This window comes from Mobula birostris, chromosome 2, assembly GCF_030028105.1.
Source record: "Mobula birostris isolate sMobBir1 chromosome 2, sMobBir1.hap1, whole genome shotgun sequence".
NCBI classification, from domain to species: domain Eukaryota; kingdom Metazoa; phylum Chordata; class Chondrichthyes; order Myliobatiformes; family Myliobatidae; genus Mobula; species Mobula birostris.
The window spans coordinates 33,340,121-33,359,081 of record NC_092371.1 but is presented as its reverse complement, the minus strand read 5'-3'; the positions used below and the strand labels follow the sequence as shown (position 1 = coordinate 33,359,081).

Here is an 18,961-nt window from a genome sequence, read left to right as displayed (position 1 = left end):
CCCTGCTCTAATCTCTTCCTCTCTCTAATCCCTGTCACCTCTTCACCATTCCACCTGACCTTCTCCTTTCTGAGGTGATGAGATTGGTGATGGTGCAGGACACAATGGCCTGACTGTCCTGAATGTGGCCCTTTTCCAGGGGTAAGTAAGAGGAGGTGTCAGTGTCACCATCTGGCCTCAGCAAAGGTAGAGATCAGACCACCACACTGCGACAGCACCCCTTTCACTGCGGGTTTGATGGTGAAGGCAATGCGTTCAGTGGGGATAATGACGACCCACCACGATGTCAAGATCTTGTTATGTCACCTCCGTTTCTGAGTTCACTTCTTTGGCAAGGATTCCCCAGCCCACACAGATGACCCCTTCTCCTATCTCTAACCTTTCCCCTCTTCTTAGACACCCTGCTCTGGTTTCCTGCATGCTCTAGATCTTTTCATTGCTGATTGCCAACAAGACATCAAATGGCTCAACTTCAGCACTCCTCTCTCTTCTTCGAACCTCACCCCCCCCGAACACATTGCCCTTCATTCTCTCTGCACCAATCCCAACCTCACCATCAAACCTGCAGTGAAAAGCGTGCTGTCGTAGTGTGGTGGACTGACCTTTACCTTGCTGAGGCCAGGTGGCAAACACTGACACCTCCTCTTACTCACTCCTGGAAAAGGACCATCAGGCCATTGTCTCCTGCACCATCACTAATTTCATCAACTCTGGGAATCTCCCATCCACTGTACCAACCTCATAGTTACCTTACACCACACTGCTCATTTCTAACTCCTGACTATGATCCACTAAATTGTCGGTCCGGGTAGGTCCATTGTTTCCGCCTGCTCTTGCCCCACTAAACACGTGTCAACATACCTTGACTCCATTTTATCCACATTGGTTCTCTGGCTCTGATCAACTCATTTTCACCATGGATGCCCAGTCCCTATACACTTCTATCCCCCATTGAGAAGGCCTTAAAGCTCTCCACTTCTTTCTCGATAACAAACCTGATCAGTTCCCCTCCATCATCACCCTCCTCCGTCTAATGGAACTAGTCCTAACCTTAACAATTTTTCTTGCAGCTCCTCCCACTTTCTCCAAACGTGAGGTGTTGCCACAGGCATCCGAACGAGCTCCAGCTACGCCTGACTTACCATTGGCTCCATGGAGCAGTCCATGTTCCATTACATGTTCCCCTGTAATGATCCCCAACTCTATTCATGCAACATCGATGACTGCATTGGTGCTGCTTTATAATTTCCTCAGATGTGCCTCTGATTTCCACCCTGCCCTTAAATTGACTTGGTCCATTTCTGACACCTCTCTTCTCTCCCCTTTCTAGATCTCTGTCTCCATCGCCAAAGAAAAAAAAACTGCTGAGATCTTTCTTAAATCATAAGACCATAAGCTCTCGGAGCAGAATCAGAGCATTTGGCCCACTGAGCTTGCGCCACCATTTCATCATGGCTAATTCATATCCCTCTCAACCCCAATCTCCTACCTTCTCCCCATAACCCTTCAGGAATCAAGAATCTGTCAAACTCTGCCTTAAACATACCCAATGACTTAGCCTCCGCAGCTGCCTGTAGCAATGAATTTCACAGATTCACTACTCTCTGGCTTTCTCTCACCCATTTATCCTCCATTTTCCAGATGTAAGGGGTATCTTCTTTTATGTTACTGCGAAGGCTAACAAAATGGCTTCTTTGTAATGTTATAATTAAAATGGCTTTTCTGTAATAACTGCGATGTAAGTTCTTTCTCTCTCTTTCTCTCTGCTTGTTTGGGTTATATTATTAATAAGAGGAGGAACGAACCAATTGGGATAGATGTTATTCTTTCTTGTGTGTCTGTAAGCTATTGTTTTCACGGGTGTTGATGGAGAAGGCACGATGGGGAGAGAGAGAGAGGAGACATGATGCTGTAAGCTGGCCAATGGGACTGACCCCGAGTGGAAGTCCAAGGCCCATGGTCTTTGGCGAGGAGAGGAGGTGAAGACAGACACATGTGGAGCGTCTGGTCGACAACCGTGGTTGGTCCCAGGCAGCGGGTCAAGGAGGTCAGAGGGGATCAAATGTTGGAAAGAGGAGCCTGTTACTTTAGCTCCAACTGTTATGCACGAAGTGGTTGAACTTTGATAAGTTTGGCGCCTTTTACTTTCCTTTTATATTTTACCTCTATTAATTACATAGTTCCAGTGAGATCTATAAAGTGTAATCATTTAATCGCATATGGTGTATTGTCTGTAATTTGGCGGAGTGAGGTACATCACACAGCATCCACACAAACTTAATTACCCAATTTGGCGGGGACAAAGGCTGCTTCCACTAGATGAAAGCGAGTTGAACGAGCCTGAGGCTTGCCAGGACGCTACACAAACATCTGCACTCACCATTCCTGCTGCCCTAACAGGGATAGGGATCCCCTTGTCTTCACCTATCACTCATGAGCTTCTGCATCCAACACATTATTCTCCGCAACCTGTGTAATCTTCAATGGGATGTACCACCAAACACATCTTTACCTCCCCTCAACTCTCCATTTTCCACAGGGATCGCTCCTTCTAAGGTTCCCTTGTCCATTTATCCATTCCCACTAATCTCCGTCCTGCCACCTATCCCTGCAAGTGGTAGCAGTGCTACAGCTGCCCATTCACCTTCTCCCTGCCCCCATTCAGGGCCCCAAACAGTTCTTTCAGGTGAGGAAACACTTCAGCAGCGAACCTGTTAGGGTCATCTACTGTATCTGGTGCTCCCGATGGGGCCTCCTCTACATTCTTGAGAACTGACATGGATTGGGGAGCAGCTTTGTAGAGCACCTCCGCTCCATTTTAATTCCTGTCTTCATTGTTATTTTGATATGTCAGTCAATGGCCTCCTCTTGAGGTCACTCTCTGGTTGGAGAAGCAACACTTTATGTTCCATCTAGGTAGCCTTTAACCTGATGCCATGAACATTCATTTGTCCAACTTCCAGTAGCTGTTTCCCCTCTCCCTTTCCTCTTCTTCAGTTCTCAACTCTGGCCTCTAACCTCACCTCCCAATAACTTCCTCCTGTGCTCCTCCTCCTTCCCTTTCCTCTGTCATCCACTCTCCTCTCCATCAGATTCCGTCTCATCCAGCCCTTTGCCTTTTGCGTCTATCAGCTCCCCAACCCAGCTGGGTTCACCTATCACCTTTTAACTTGTTTCCTTCCCCTCCTCCGTTTGTTCTTCTGACATCTTTCCCCTTCCTTTCCAGTCCTGATAAGAATCTCTGTCCCAAAAGTTGACAGTGTATTAATTTTCATAGATGTTGCCTGACCTGCTGAGTTCCTCCAGCATTTTGTATGCGTTGCTGTAGAGAGAGTTGACTTCATACTTCACGTCTTCAGCAACAGCTTCCAAAATGATTTTCCTGATGCACACAATGTGAAATCTGTCAGGGTGAGCCAGTTGATGATGCATCTAACCACTCCTTCTGGGAAATTGCGGCTATTCTGATTTTTTTCCTGCCTTAACTGTCTCTTTGGATGTCATGAGAAAACAGCTGTGTTATATCAAGGTCACATGGCAAAAGTTTTCTCTCAGGACGCCCTGTAAATCCGACATCTCTGACAAGGCTCCAGTAATCTCAGTACAGTACTCTCTTTGTCCTGAATGACTGATATCTGACCCCTAACTTTACAACAATGACCCCAGGACCTTGCCTCTCACACACCTTACACACAATCAGGATATATCATCTTCTCTACTCTTATAATAAACCGCAGCATCACATTTACCTTTTAATTGCTTTCTCTACCTGCAACTTAACAGTCAGTGATTGATTTATTCCCATGTATGTATGGATGCTGACATCTTTCAACGACTCACTTCTTAATAAATACCCAGCATTTCTACTGGTATATCTTAACTTATATCCTCCCCTGAAGCCTCTTTGCAACCACATCACAGCTTATAACAAATCCTTGGAATTGTATCATTAGATGTTCCTCTCAATTTTATCCTTGAGATAGATTCTGAGCAGTTGGTGTCCAACATTATCTCAGTGACAGTCTACCCATCAAAGCATCATGATGCATCACCTGTTTATTCCTACTCTATTGAGAATTGGTTAACAGACAAAGAGCAAAGTGTGGGAGTAATGGGACTTACCCATGTTGGCAGGCTGTGATGTGTGGTCCCACAGGGATCGGTGCTTAGTGGCTCCAATATGCAGGATTGAAAGAAACTACAGAGGGCGGATGATTCAGCCAGCTCCTTTGCAGGCAAAACCCTCCACACCATCTAAGACATCCTCAAAAGGCATTCTTCATTAAGGACCGTCACTACCTGGGACCTCCTTTCTTTTAATTAAGAAAAGAGAGGAGGTATTAGAGCATGAAGACCCACACTCAACATCTTAGAAATAGCTTCTTCTCCTCTGTGATCAGATTTCTGAACAGTCCTTGAAAAATTCCCTGCCATTCTTCTTTCACACTATTTATTTGCAATTTATAGTAATTGTCATGTCTTGCACTGCACTGCTGCTACAAAACAACAAAGTCCATGACATATGTCAATGGCATCTGATTCTGTTTCTGTAATAGCTCCAGGAGATTTTTAGCCATGTGTCTGTAAGCATAATCATGCTAACCTTTATATAACCTGTATATATCTATGTCTATCTATCTAATCTATCTTTATAAATATACTATATGTCTTTAAAAAGGAAACATTAGTACAAGATAAAATGATAAAGTCATAGGAATGCAAGACATGCAATAAAAATGATAAGTTAGCTAAGGCAGACAAAGTGAAACTAGTAATGGGAATGCCAAGTATAAAAGGGTATTGTATGTTATAGAATACACATACCGACCATATTATGTCTGTTAAACCACAGACAGATGGAAGATTACCTGGGCATTGTAATTCTAGGCAATTTCTAGAGTAGGTTATGCAGTTGGCACAACATTGTGGGCTGAAGGGCCTGTAACGTGCTGTAGATGTCTATGATTCTCTGTGGTATAAGTTTTTTAGTGAAGGGTTTGAACACTGGGCTGTCTTGCTGGCGGCCATTGACCGTTCACGGTGCAAATAGCAACTTACTTTCTCCCCTTCCCAGACACATTCCTGTATGGGCAATTTGGAGTATAAATAACCTTATATTTTGGATGTTCTTTAAAAAATGCTTGTCTTTGCAGGTATTAGGAACACCTGTGATTTCACAAAAGCTGAATGTAGCAATCAGTTTTGAAAATCTTTTACCTGTACCACTGAACAACTGTACCTTCACTCTTGAGGGAGCTGGTCTGATTGATGGACAGTTGGAAATTAGGTAAGTGAAAATATTGAAAATGGAAAACACAGGCTTCCAAAGTAAATATGACATTCATTCTCAAGACATATGCAATAAATGGATTGCAAAGACACTGTAAAAATCAAACAAATTGGGATAAGCAACCAAGATGATGTAGTATTGCAGACACCATAATAATGCTTAAGAGCTTTTTGTGGATTGGCAAATGAATATGTAGGGATTAGATGGTTTTGTATATTGTGCAGGGAGAATAGATGAATTTAATTTGGCATCATGCTTGACACTAGCATCAAGGGCCATAGTGTTCTGTTCTATGTTCTGCAAAAAACTTGTCTTTGATTTCGACTATGTTCCAAATACACAATGTAGTATTTTCAAGTCTAATCTGGAATCGTATTCCTGTGTAATTAAATAATATATATGAGGATAAACAAACATATGTGAATTATTCAGCAATTAGACTGGGGGATGGTACTGGGAAGATACATTAGAAAATAGTTTTGTAGATAAAATTAAGTTTAGTTTATAATTTCTTTTTGAAATTTTACTTTATTTTAGGCTTGGCCAGTTAGATCCTGGAGAAGTGATTAAAAAGAAGGTTTCATTCATTCCCAGCAAAACAGGACTGAAGAAGTTAACCACTGATTTTGATAGCGACAAGCTGAAGGATGTGAAAGGTTATCTAAATATTGATGTTCAAGAAGGTGGAATATGATCCGAAAAGTTCCGGGATATTTCACAGAATATGTAATACAAATTTGTTCAGCCATTTTTTTTTTAGAATTTTAGACTTTTGCAGAAATTAGAGGCATATTACTTTTAGTTGGCACATTTGAGGTTTTCACTTGTTGCAAATACATTCTCAGCATTATTACTTGTGCGATTTGTATACTGTATGCTTGTCTGCTTGAGAAATCACTGATTCTAGATTGTCTCGCTCTTGTATGTAATTGTGTTTACACCAATACTCGGTGGGGGTAGTGGTGGAATCACCAATATCACTTAGTGGCAAAAACATCTGAAACTGTTCAACTAATTAAAAATCTTGAGTTCTTAAAATTTCACAATTCTGTCATTGGAAGTTTAGTTTCCTTGACTTGGCATTAAAGAGAGGAATTAATTTCTCCCTTTGCACTTAGATGTAAAATATTTGTTGGTCAGTTACTAAGAATTATTTGTAAATTGATGTTCAGTCACTGAGCTGATAACTGATTCATGGTGATTTCCAGAGCACAAATTTTGACTTTGTGCTTTACTAAGGGTAAGAGGCTGATTGCATTGGTGACAATGTGGTTTCTTCTCCTGCCTATTTTCACCTATTCACCATATGTCGACAATCAATGATGAGGGAAATGTGGATAAAAGGAGGAAGCTAGCTTTGGACTAATTGAGATGTTCTGAGCTGATTTTGTAAAGAACTCATTTTACAGAATTTGTTGTGAGCTGCATATTTTTGATTGCTTAATAGCACAATCAACTTTTGATGTGGAAATGTTAACTTACCAATCTGGAGTTTCTTAACTCATCTGTTGTCCAACCTTGCCCCTTCCTTCAGTGACATTACCTGCGGACAACTTACTCCAATCAACTTGCAGGTGACCTGGCCGTTAAAACCACATCATTTTTATTACTGAATTGTAATATTTAATTACGTGATTTCAAACATTTGCAACATTTTCATTTCTGCCATTGGTCACAAAGTGCAACATATAGTGTAGTAGGACTTCCATTTTCTTCAATTTTTCAATAAATGATAAAATGTGAATTTGTATGAGTATAAGGGCAATATACTGGGATTTTTTTTATTACTGCTGATATTAATTGTGGCCATTCTGGGTGACATTGTTTTTGATAGCTGATTGAAATAAACCATACATAGAATGAATTATTTAAACTTATTTTATCAGGCTCTAATCATGACCTTATCTGCAGTTTTCAAAGGGAATGTGAAAGAAATAAAAACAGCTGGCATGGATAAGTTGGGCCAAAGGGCTTGTTTCCATGTTGAATAAATCTATGATTCTACCATTGGATAAAAGTTTTATACGTTATTTCTTTGCAGCTTCCACTGGCTGTTCTTCAAAGTTACATTTGGCTGTAAGGAGAAGCCACATGAAATTTATTGTTGAAAAGTTATAATTCATTTGGACATTGCATATAGAGACAATGCTATTTCTACACAGTGTAAATAGGAGAAGATATGTTTTTTCAACTAATTTTTAAATATTTTATGTGGAACAGTGCCTCTTTAGCATCTTCTTGAGCTGATTAAGAAGAATCTAATGAGCTATCCCCATCAAAGCTCCTTCATATTATTCCTTATGTTTGAGAAGGGGAAACGGAAGCAGAGATTTCATAGCTGACAACTTCACAAATTTGACTTGTCAATCATTTCTCTTGTCCAATAACAAAAGTGGGATCACTTCTCATTTTTCTATATTGTGGAACAAAACAACTCTTTCATACTCCACCCTGCAATGTGCAAATAAACCCTTTGTTTCACTGTGGAAAGGAGTGCTGAGAGATAAGTTCTCAAAACAAACTGCAGAAGATTAGTGATGCCCTCCTGCCTGTGTGCACAGAGATACGAGCAACCGGCGGCAGCGCTCCACAGCTCCACACAACATTGTCCAGGTACCAGCGGCAGAGTTACCAAAAATTACCCCTGATTCACTAACAGGTTCATTACATGACTATCAAGGTCCTCTCCCAGACCAATACTGAGGGTCTGAACATTCTCAGACACTATAGGCAGCCCATGTCACTTGCATTCCTGATAGCAGTTTTCTGAAACATCAGCCCTTCTCTGAGCCACAGTTTTGAAATAGATTTCCAGGTGGACAGTGAAACCTTTTCAATGACATTCTTAAAGTCCTGTGAAGTATGTAAGATTCCCTGAAAATAGTTGGCCTGTTGTGAGACTGGAGAAATAACTGCTGACAAAGAGAAAACCTGCAGATGCTGGAAATCTGAGAAACACGCACACAATGCTGGAGGAACTCAGCAAACCAGGCAGAACCTAGGAAAAGAGCACAGTCAACTTTTCGGGCCAAAACCCTTCTGTGTGAGATCATGAGTCTCTATAATGGGAGCATATAGAAACCAAGCTTAATTAGTTACAAATATCTAAAGCCAAGTGACCCACCCACCCTGTGACAACCCATCTGCTCCACCTGTTTCTGAGTATGCAGAATCATCAGCTGCGTGAGGGCTCAAAGGAAAGGAGAAACTAGGTCATTTTTTTCCCTGAGGTGCAAATCAGATCATTGAAAATTAATGATCACAAGCTGTGGCACGTTGATATGAGAAATCATTATCAAGGACATCAGAAGGGTGCCTGAAGTTATTGTCCTTGATCATAAGACCATTAGACATAGGAGTAAAAGTAAGGCATTCGATCCATTGAGTCTGCCCCACCATTCAATCATGGGTGGATCCAATTCTTCCAGTCATCCCCACTCCCGTGCCTCCTCCCCATACCCTTTCATGCCCTGGCTAATCAAGAACCTATCAAGTCTCTGCCGTAAATACACCCATTCACTTGGTCTCCACAGCTGCTCATGGCAATAAATTCCACAGATTTACCACCCTCTGACTAAAGTAATTTCTCAGCATCTCTATTCTAAATGGATGTCCTTCAATCCTGAAGTCTTGCCTTCTTGTCCTAGACTTCCCTGCCCTGGGAAATAACTTTGCCATATCTAATCTGTTCAGGCCTTTAAACATTTGGAATGTTTCTATAAGATCCCCCCCTCATTCTCCTGAACTCCAGGGAATACAGCCCAAGAGCTGCCAGACGTTCCTCATACAGTAACCCTTTCATTCCTGGAATCATTCTCATGACTCTTCTCTGAACCCTCTCCAATGTCAGTATGTCCATTCTAAAACAAGGAGCCCAAAACTGCACACAGTAGTCCAAGTGTGGTCTCACGAGTGCCTTATAGAGCCTCAACATCACATCCCTGCCCTTATATTCTATACCTCTAGAAATGAAAGTCAACATCGCATTCGTCTTCCTCACCACTGACTCAACCTGAAGGTTAACCTTTATCCTGCACAAGGATTCCCAGGTTCCTTAGCATTTCTGCATTTTGAATTCTCTCCCCATCTAAATAATAGTCTACCCATTTATTTCTTCCAATGAAGTTCATGACGCTACATATTCCAACATTGTATTTCATTTGTTACTTCTTAGCCCATCCCCCTAAACTATCTAAGTCCCTCTGCAGGCTCTCTGTTTCCTCAACACTACCCTCTCCTCCGCCTATCTTTGTATCATTGTCAAACCTGGCCACAAATCCATTAATCCCATAGTCCAAATCATTGACATACATTGTAAAAAGCAACGGTCCCTACACTGACCCCTGTGGAACTCCACTAGTAACCGGCAGCCAGCCAGAATAGGATCCCTTTATTCCCACTCTCAGTTTTCTGCCAATCAGCCAATGCTCCCCTGATGCTAGTAACTTCCCCGTAATTCCATGGACTCCTATCTTGCTAAGCAGCCTCATGTGCAGCATGTATCAAAGGCCTTCTGAAAATCCAGGTACACCACACCTATTGCATTTCCTTTGTCCACCTTGCTTGTAATTTCCTCAAAAAATTGCAGTAGGTTAGTCAGGCAGGATTTTCCTTTCAGGAAACCATGCTGGCTTTGACCTATCTTGTCATGTGCCTCCAGCTATTCCATAACCTCATCCTGTACAATTGATTCCAACAACTTCCCAACTGATGATGTCAGGCTAACGGGTCTATGGTTCCCTTTTTGATGCCCCCCATTCTTCTTAAATAGCAGAGTAACATTTGCAATTTCTCAGTCATCTAGTACAATGCCAGAATCTATCGATTCATGAAAGATCATTGTTAATGTCTCTGCAATCTCACCAGTTACTTCCTTCAAAACCTGAGGGTACATTCCATCAGGTCCAGGAGATTTATCCACCCTCAGACCATTAAGCTTCCTGAGCACCTCCTCAGTTGTAATTTTCACAGCACATACTTCACTTCCCTGACACTCTTGAATGTCCAGTATACCGCAGATGCCTTCCACTATGAAGACTGATGCAAAATAGGCCTTCAGTTCCTCTGCCATCTCTGATTGTCTCATTACAATGTCTCCAGCGTCATTTTCTATTGGTCCTATATCTACCCTCTAATCTTTTACCTTTTATATACTTAAAAAGCTTTCAGTATCTTCTTTGATATTAGTCGCCAGCTTCCTTTCATAATTCATCTTATCCTTCATAATGACCTTCTTAGTTTCCTTCTGTAAGTTTTTAAAAGCTCCCCAATCCTCTACTTTCCCATTTGCTTTGGATTCTTTGTATGTCCTCTCTTTTGCTTTTACCTTGGCTTTGACTTCACTTTTCAGCCACGGTAGTGTCCTTCTTCCTTTCAAAAATTTCTTCTTATTTTGGAATCTATCTGTCTTGCGCTTTCCTCCCCTTTCACTGCGCGTTTGATGGTGAGGGCAATACGCTCAGTGGGAGTAATGACGACCCACCACGGTGTCAAGATCTTGTTATGTCACCTCCGTTTCTGAGTCCTCTTCTTTGGCAAGGATTCCCCAGCCCATACAGATGATCCCTTCTCCTGTCTCTAACCCTCCCTTTCTTCTTAGACACCCTGCTCTAGTTTCCTGCATGCTCTGGATCTTTTCATTGCTGATTGTCAACAAGACATCAAATGGCTCAACTTCAGCACTCCTCTCTCTTCTTCAAATCTCACCCCCCCCCGAACACATTGCCCTTCATTCTCTCTGCACCAATCCCAACCTCACCATCAAACCCGCAGTGAAAAGCGTGCTGTCGTAGTGTGGTGGACTGACCTCTACCTTGCTGAGGCCAGATGGTAAGCACTGACACCTCCTCTTACTCACTCCTGGAAAAGGACCATCAGGCCATTGTCTCCTGCATCATCACCAATCTCATCAACTCTGGGGACCTCCCATCCACTGTACCAACCTCATAGTTACCTTACCCCACACTGCTCATTTCTAACTCCTACCTATGATCCACAAACCTGCCGGTCTGGGTAGGTCTGTCGTTCTGCCTGCTCTTGCCCCACTAAACACGTGTCAACATACCTTGACTCCATTTTATCCACATTCATTCTCTGGCTCTGATCAACTCATTTTCACCATGGATGCCCAGTCCCTATACACTTCTATCCCCCTTTGAGAAGGCCTTAAAGCTCTCCACTTCTTTCTCGATAACAAACCTGATCAGTTCCCCTCCATTGTCACGCTCCTCCGTCTAATGGAACTAGTCCTAACCTTAACAAATTTTCTTGCAGCTCCTCCCACTTTCTCCAAATGTAAGGTGTTGCCACAGGCATCCGAACGAGCTCCAGCTACGCCTGACTTACCATTGGCTCCATGGAGCAGTCCATGTTCCATTACATGTTCCCCTGTAATGACCCCCAACTCTATCCATGCAACATCGATGACTGCATTGGTGCTGCTTCGTAATTTCCTCAGATGTGCCTCTGATTTCCACCCTGCCCTTAAATTGACTTAGTCCATTTCTGACACCTCTCTTCTCTCTCCCCTTTCTAGATCTCTGTCTCCATCGCCAAAGAAAAAAAAAACTGCTGAGATCTTTCTTAAACCATAAGACCATAAGCTCTCGGAGCAGAATCAGAGCATTTGGCCCACTGAGCCTGCTCCACCATTTCATCATGGCTAATTCATATCCCTCTCAACCCCAATCTCCTACCTTCTCCCCATAACCCTTCAGGAATCAATTCAAACTCTGCCTTAAACGTACCCAATGACTTAGTCTCCGCAGCTGCCTGTAGCAATGAATTTCACAGATTCACTACTCTCTGGCTGAAGAAACTCCTCCTCTTCTCGGTTCAAAATGGACATCCCTCTATTCTGAGGTTGAGTCCTCTGGTCTTAGCTCCCCCACCATAGGAAACATTCTCTCCACATTCACTCTATCAAGGCATGTTGGTCTGTTGTGAGACTGGAGAAGGAACTGCTGACAAAGAGAAAACCTGCAGATGCTGGAAATCCGAGAAACACGCACACAATGCTGGAGGAACTCAGCAAACCAGGCAGAACCTAGGAAAAGAGCACAGTCAACTTTTCGGGCCAAAACCCTTCTGTGTGAGATCATGAGTCTCTATAATGGGAGCATATGGAAACTAAGCTTAATTAGTTACAAATATCTAAAACCAAGTGACCCACCCACCCTGTCACAACCCACCTGCTCCACCTGTTTCTGAGTATGCAGAATCATCAGCTGCCTGAAAGCTCAAAGGAAAGGAGAAACTAGGACATTTTTTTCCCTGAGGTGCAAATCAGATCGTTAAAAATTAATGATCTCAAGCTGTGGCACGTTGATATGAGAAACTATTATCAAGGACATCAGAAGGGCATCTGAAGTTATTGTCTTTGCTGATCATAAGACCATAAGATAAATGAACTGAAGTAGGCTATTCGGCCCATTGAGTCTGCCCCACCTTTCAATCATGGGCTGATCCAATTCTTCCAGTTATCCCCATTTCCCTGCCTTCACCCCATACCCATTGATGCCCTGGCTAATCAAGAACCTATCTGTCTTGCCTTAAACGCATCAATGGCTTGGCCTGCACAGCCCCTCATGGCAACAAATTCCACAGATTTACCACCCTCTGACTAAAGTAATTTCTCAGCATCTCTATTCCAAATGGACGTCCTTCCATCCTGAAGTCGTGCCTTCTTGTCCTAGACTTCCCTACCATGGAAAATAACTTTGCCATTTCTACTCTGTTCAGGCCTCTAAACATTTGGAATGTTATATATGTATAACAGATGCTTGAAATCCAAGCAATGCACACAGAAATTGCTGGAGGAAGTCAGCCGGCCAGGCAGCATCTATGCAAAAGAGTACAGTTGACATTTCAGGTCAAGACCCTTCATCAGGTTGGAGAAAAAAGATGAGGAGTCAGAGTAAGAAGGTGGGGGGAGGGGAGGAAGAACCACGAGGTGATAGGAGAAACCGATGGGGGGTGGGGGGTGGGGAGAGGGGTGAAGTAAAGAACTGGGAAGTTGATTGGTGAAAAAGGTACAGAGCTGGAGAAGGGGGAATCTAATAGGAGAGGAGAGAAGGGCATGGAAGAAAAAAAAGGGAGGTGATGGGCAGGTAAGGAAATAAGGTGATAGAGGGAAATGTGAATGGGGAATGGTGAAGGGGTAGGGGCTGTTACAGGAAGTTCAAAGATTGATGCTCATGTCATCAGATTGGAGGCTACCCAGACGGAATATAAGGTGTTGCTCCTCCAACCCAAGTGTTTCCTCATTGCGATAGTAGAGGAGGCCACATTCTGACATGTCGGAATGGGAATGGGAAGTGGAATTAAAATGGGAGATCACATATTTTCTGGCAGGTGGAGCACTGGTGCTCGGTGAAGTGGTCTCCCAATCTTCGTCAGGTTTCACCGATATACAGGAGGCCACCACACCGGGAGTTCGGATGCAGTAGATGACTCCAGCAGACTCACGGGTGAAGTGTTGCCTCACCTTGAAGGACTGTTGGGGATGGGTACAGATATGTTCGAAAGATTCACCACAAGACGAGCTTGAGGCATTCCTGCAAGGGCACTGTTTGTAAACTAGGAGACTCTCTGTCACTTCCAGGCTCAAAGATATGTCTCTACATCTTCGGTAGCCTGACAAGTACCCTGTGCTCCCTTGGAGTACTTCCCTACCCCTCTCTTATCTCTCCTATTATACACTCAGTCAACTGAAATGCCAGAACGGTATTACTTGTGTCATGGTATTTCCCCTTTAACAAGTAGCTGCGTAGGTTGCATCACTGCTTTGACACCAGTGCTCTCCATTAGTACAACACAAAGTAGTAGCTTTAATATTTGCATCAGGCTTTGAAGTGTAGCCTGAATGTATAACTTCATGTTTTAAATTGAGAAAGCCACTTCTCAGTTACGGCCAAACGAATTAAATTTATACATCTTTGTAATTACTGTTGGATTAATTATGTAAAAACTGTTTAAGATATGGAAATGGAGCTTTCTAGGGAAACAGAGAACTTCCAGAGAAGTGTAATGCTACAGAGTGAGTGAATGCATAGTTCTTTGAAAGTAACTTCACAGGTAGACAGGGTGGTGAAAAATGTTTTAATGTTGTTGCTAAGGCTACACTTGGAGTACCATGTACAGTTTTGATAGCCTTGTTAGAGGCGAGATGTGGTTAAACCGGAAAAAGTGCAGAAAATATTAATGAAGAAATTTACAAGACCACAGGGCCAGACTTACAGGGAAAAGTTGATTGGGCTAGATCTTTATTTCTTGATTTCTTGGAGCACAGGCGAACCTTACAGAGGTTCATAAAATCTTGAGGGGCATAGATAAAGTGGATATTCGTAGCCTTTTGCATAGGGTAGGGATTCCACTACTGTAGACATAGATGAAAGGTGAGAGGAGGATGATTTAAAAGGGAAATTTCTTCATGCAGAGGGTGATGAGAATGGAACCAGCAGCCATAGGAAGTGTTTGAGAGAGGTGCGAGAGTATCATTTAAGAAACACTTGGATTGGTACGTTCAGAGGCAAGGTTTAGAGGGGAATTGGAACTAAGTGGTGTTCAGCATTGTTGGCATTGATTTGCTGCTGTAACTGGCTTGTATCCGTTCTGTGTTGTTCTATGACTAAAAATAAATGTATTAACTATACAGTCAAAATGTGTGGTGAGCATTCATCTGCCAAGGCTGGTTTAAATTGTCAGACTTAATCATTTAATTTCCTTACCAGCTGATGAATGTTTAACATTAGATGCACCCATTACTGAAGAGGAAATAAAGAAAGCAATTCTTTTGATGAATTCTGGTAAAGCATGATTGCCAATTGTGTCGCCTCTGATCTAGGCCAACATTTTTGTGCAGGGCAGCACCTAATGAATCAGCTTGTTTATTTTGGCTTTTTTCTTAAAGGTGTGCTGGGTGCGTCCCGGCCACCGCTGCACCACTGCATGCTTTGCAGATCAGTGTCGGTCAGTGGCTGGGAGGTTGGGGACCACTCTACCACCCCAGCCTCCGACCACTCAGCCTAACACACCATCATCAGTGTGCTCGCTGTCTTCCCAGTTCCGATAAGTGATAGTACGCTGTACATACATTATTTCTACTTTATATAGGCTGTCTATTCTTATGTGTTATTTGGTATGATTTGGCAGCTTCATAGCTTAAAAGTTACTGGAGAGCGTGTTTCTGCCGAGATCGCTTGCGTGAGATTTTTGTTATGGAGAACAGTGCAGCACTGACTGTAGAAAAGTATTTCTACTTTATATAGGCTGTGTACTTATCATATCATTCCTGCTTTTCTTTATGTTACTATTATGTTAGGTTTTATGTGTTATTTGGCTTGATTTGGTAGGTTATTTTTTTGGTCTGTGAACGCGTAGAAATTTTTCCCATATAAATAAATGGTAATTGCTTCTTCACTTTACGACATTCCGGCTTACAAACCGTTTCATAGGAACACTCTACCTTCGGATGGCGGGGGCAACCTGTATTTATTTGAGATACTTGAGAAATTAAACTTTAGCTCAAAATTTATATCTTGGATTCAATTGATGTATCATAAACCTCTGACTGCCATATTTACCAATAATCAGAGATCCCGGTTTTTTAGGCTTTTTCGAGGTACTAGGCAGGACTATCCTTTAAGCTCTTTACTTATTGATATTGCCCCGGAGCACTTGGCAATTGCTATTCGTGACTCACCTAATATATTTGGCATTATCCTTGGGAATGAAAAATGAAGTATCACTATATGCAGATGACTTGTTTCTATACGTCTCTAACCCAGAAAAATCCATCCCTGCAGTAATAAAACTATTTGCTCAATTTAGTAGTTTTTCTGGTTATAATTTGAATCTTAGTAAGAGTGTGCTTTTCCCATTAAATATGCAAGTTCCAATTTATAGACAATCACCATTTAGATTAGTTACTGATTATTTTACTTATTTGGGTGTTAAAATTACTAAGAAGCATGAGGATCTATTTAAAGTTAATTTTTTACCCCTAATTGATCATGTTAAACAAATGTTTACTAAATAGTTCCCTTTGTCCTTATCTTTGATTGGTTGAATTAATATTATTAAGATGATTATTTTACCTAAATTTTTGTATCTATATTTCAGGCGTATCAATTTTTATCCCTAAATCTTTTTTTAATATTATTGATCCTAAAATTTCTTCATCTACATGGCAGGATAGAAATCCCAGGTTAAGTCAGAAATATTTATGGAAATCAAAAAAAGAAGGCGGTTTGGCTTTGCTGAACCAAGTTAACATGCAAAGGTTCCTCACTGACATAAACACTCATGCACACGCACACACTACTGTTATATCTACCAGTTCAGCTCTCCACGTTCGTGGTACCTCATGACCCGTGCATCACTGACCGAACAGATCCAAGTGTGAGTGTTATTTTAGAAAAATACTCACCAACTTAGATGGCTAGGAACGCTGGCCACACAACGGGTCACGAAGTATCCCACTCCTGACACCAAAGGTTGTAGTGTGGATGAAATCAGCGGAGAGACAGAGTCACTGGTAGATACAAAGCAGCTTCTTTATTTGACACAAGGTACAGCAGGCATCATACGGACAGAGACACTTTCAGTAGAAAGGTCTGCTAGCCCAATGTGGGCTTGATATTTATATGCTAAACACAAAGGCAGTCGCTACTTAAAAAGTTATAGACAACGCATAGACAATGCTTCTTTTTGAAGCTACATACAAAACATCACACCTCCTAACCTCATCCTTTCCTTCCGACACCAACATGTCTGGGTTGGTATCCACAGCCTTTAGGATGCAAGTTAAATCCACAATATATTTATTTGGCATTTTACGTGCTAACGTAGAGGACAATTAATATTATAAAGTATAGATAATACTGTCTTCGAAACTACCTGTAAACCTCAAAATCTTCTACTCCCAGCTTAAAGAAGGCAAACGTAAAAGAGGTGGACAACAGAAGAGATTCAAAGACGTCTTAAAAGCCAACATGAAGAAATGTAACATCGACATCAACAATTTGGAAACTAATGCCAAGGACAGGAAACTCTGGCAAGCCATCATCCATGAAGGAATAGCAACTTTCGAAGCCAACAGATGTGCATAATCAGCAGAAAAGAGAAGAAAATGGAAACAGAGGCAGCAACAACCAAAACCCAGTCTGCCATCTGGAACTACCTGGCCTGAATGCGGAAGAACTTTCAAATCCAAGATTGAACTCATAAGCCACTTGAGAGCCCATAAGTAGATCAACAGAATGAAGACCATCATCCTCAACCTTGAGGGATAGCCACAATGATGACGACAGTGCAGAATAGGCCCTTCTTGCCCATTGAACTGTTGCGACCAGCAATACCTGATTTAACCCTATCTGAATTGTGTGACAGTTTACAGTGGCCAATTAACCTATTCACTGGAAATTCTTTGAACTGTGGGAGGAAAGTGGAGCACACAGAGAAAACCAATATGTTCCATGGGGAAGATGTACAGACTCCTTACAGATGTCTTGGAACTGAACTCTGAACTCTGACGTCCCAGCTGTAATAGTGTCTCTTTCATGGATACACTACCATGGCGACCAAATAAAGCTAATCTTAAAAAAAAGTCTTTAGGTCACAAAATTGGTCACAGAATAGTCTGTGCTCTGCTAATACTACAACATTGTTCACCTACTATACTACGTTAACAGTGTCGTGCTAAGGAACCTCTTGTCCATTTAATCTACAGTAGCTGGAGTAAATTGTACTAAGTGCCAAAACTTTCTTTCAAATCTTCAGTTAAAACAAGTATACAACTTAATTTGCAAGTTTTGAATAGGGTCAACAGGATAGTTTATCCGGTGTAAGGTGTCAGGTGTCAGTTGGCCGTGGGTGTTTTGCGATTTGGATGTGGAATGTATTTTTTGACTGCAAGTTTAGACTGAATCCAGGAAACTAAAAAGGAGTGAAGCATATCAGTTTTGTTTGCCTGAATCAACTTATGCACTAACTCCAAAAGTAGTAGGTAAATTTAAATGAAAAAATTGCGGATTCTGCAAATCTGAAATAAAAAAGTAAATGCTGAATTGCTCAACAAGTCAGATAGCATTTGTGGAAGAAGAAATAGAGTTAATTTTTCATTGTCAGAACTGGAGAATCAGAATCGGGTTTATTATCACTGACATATGTCGTGATATTTGTTTTAGTGGCCATAGTAGAGAGCAAGACATAACAGTTACTAGAAGTTATTAAAAAAATTCTGCAAAAGAGGAATAATGCAGTGGTGTTCGTGGATTCATAGGCCATTCAGAAACTGATGGAAGAGGGGAAGAAACTGTTCTTAAAATGCTGATTGTGGGGGTTCTGATGATGTCATCGCTCAGAATGGCCACTTAAATCAACAGCTCCTCCGGAAAAATGCATATTTTGCCACGTTAATCCATCAAATATCTGAATTGATAAGGAGGGCAAGAATGGGGAAAAAGAATGGAGATTAAAAAAAGCACCACTGCGGAGCCTATGGAAGAGAGAGGTACAGCACACATCTCTCCTACACTTGCGTGTGGTGGCAAGGCTGACGCTGGGCCTTGTGCAGGCAAAGCGGCAAATATGATAAGGATTCTGGAAGAGATAAGGGAAGTCCTAAAAAGTATAAAGCAGCAACTGAATGATATAAAGTCAGAGCTCGCC

The 18,961-nt window shown here is 41.8% G+C and overlaps 1 protein-coding gene across 1 annotated transcript in view; it reads left to right on the top strand.

Moving 5' to 3' along the window:
* LOC140208181 (protein-glutamine gamma-glutamyltransferase 2-like) overlaps positions 1–7,234 on the top strand; it is a 75,383-nt gene extending 68,149 nt beyond the window's left edge. The window contains exons 12-13 of the mRNA XM_072276671.1: positions 5,154–5,287; positions 5,828–7,234. Coding sequence (XP_072132772.1) covers positions 5,154–5,287; positions 5,828–5,984 — 291 coding nt within the window. The 3' untranslated portion in view covers positions 5,985–7,234. The remainder of the gene's footprint in view (positions 1–5,153; positions 5,288–5,827) is intronic.
* The last annotated feature ends 11,727 nt before the right edge of the window (positions 7,235–18,961 follow it).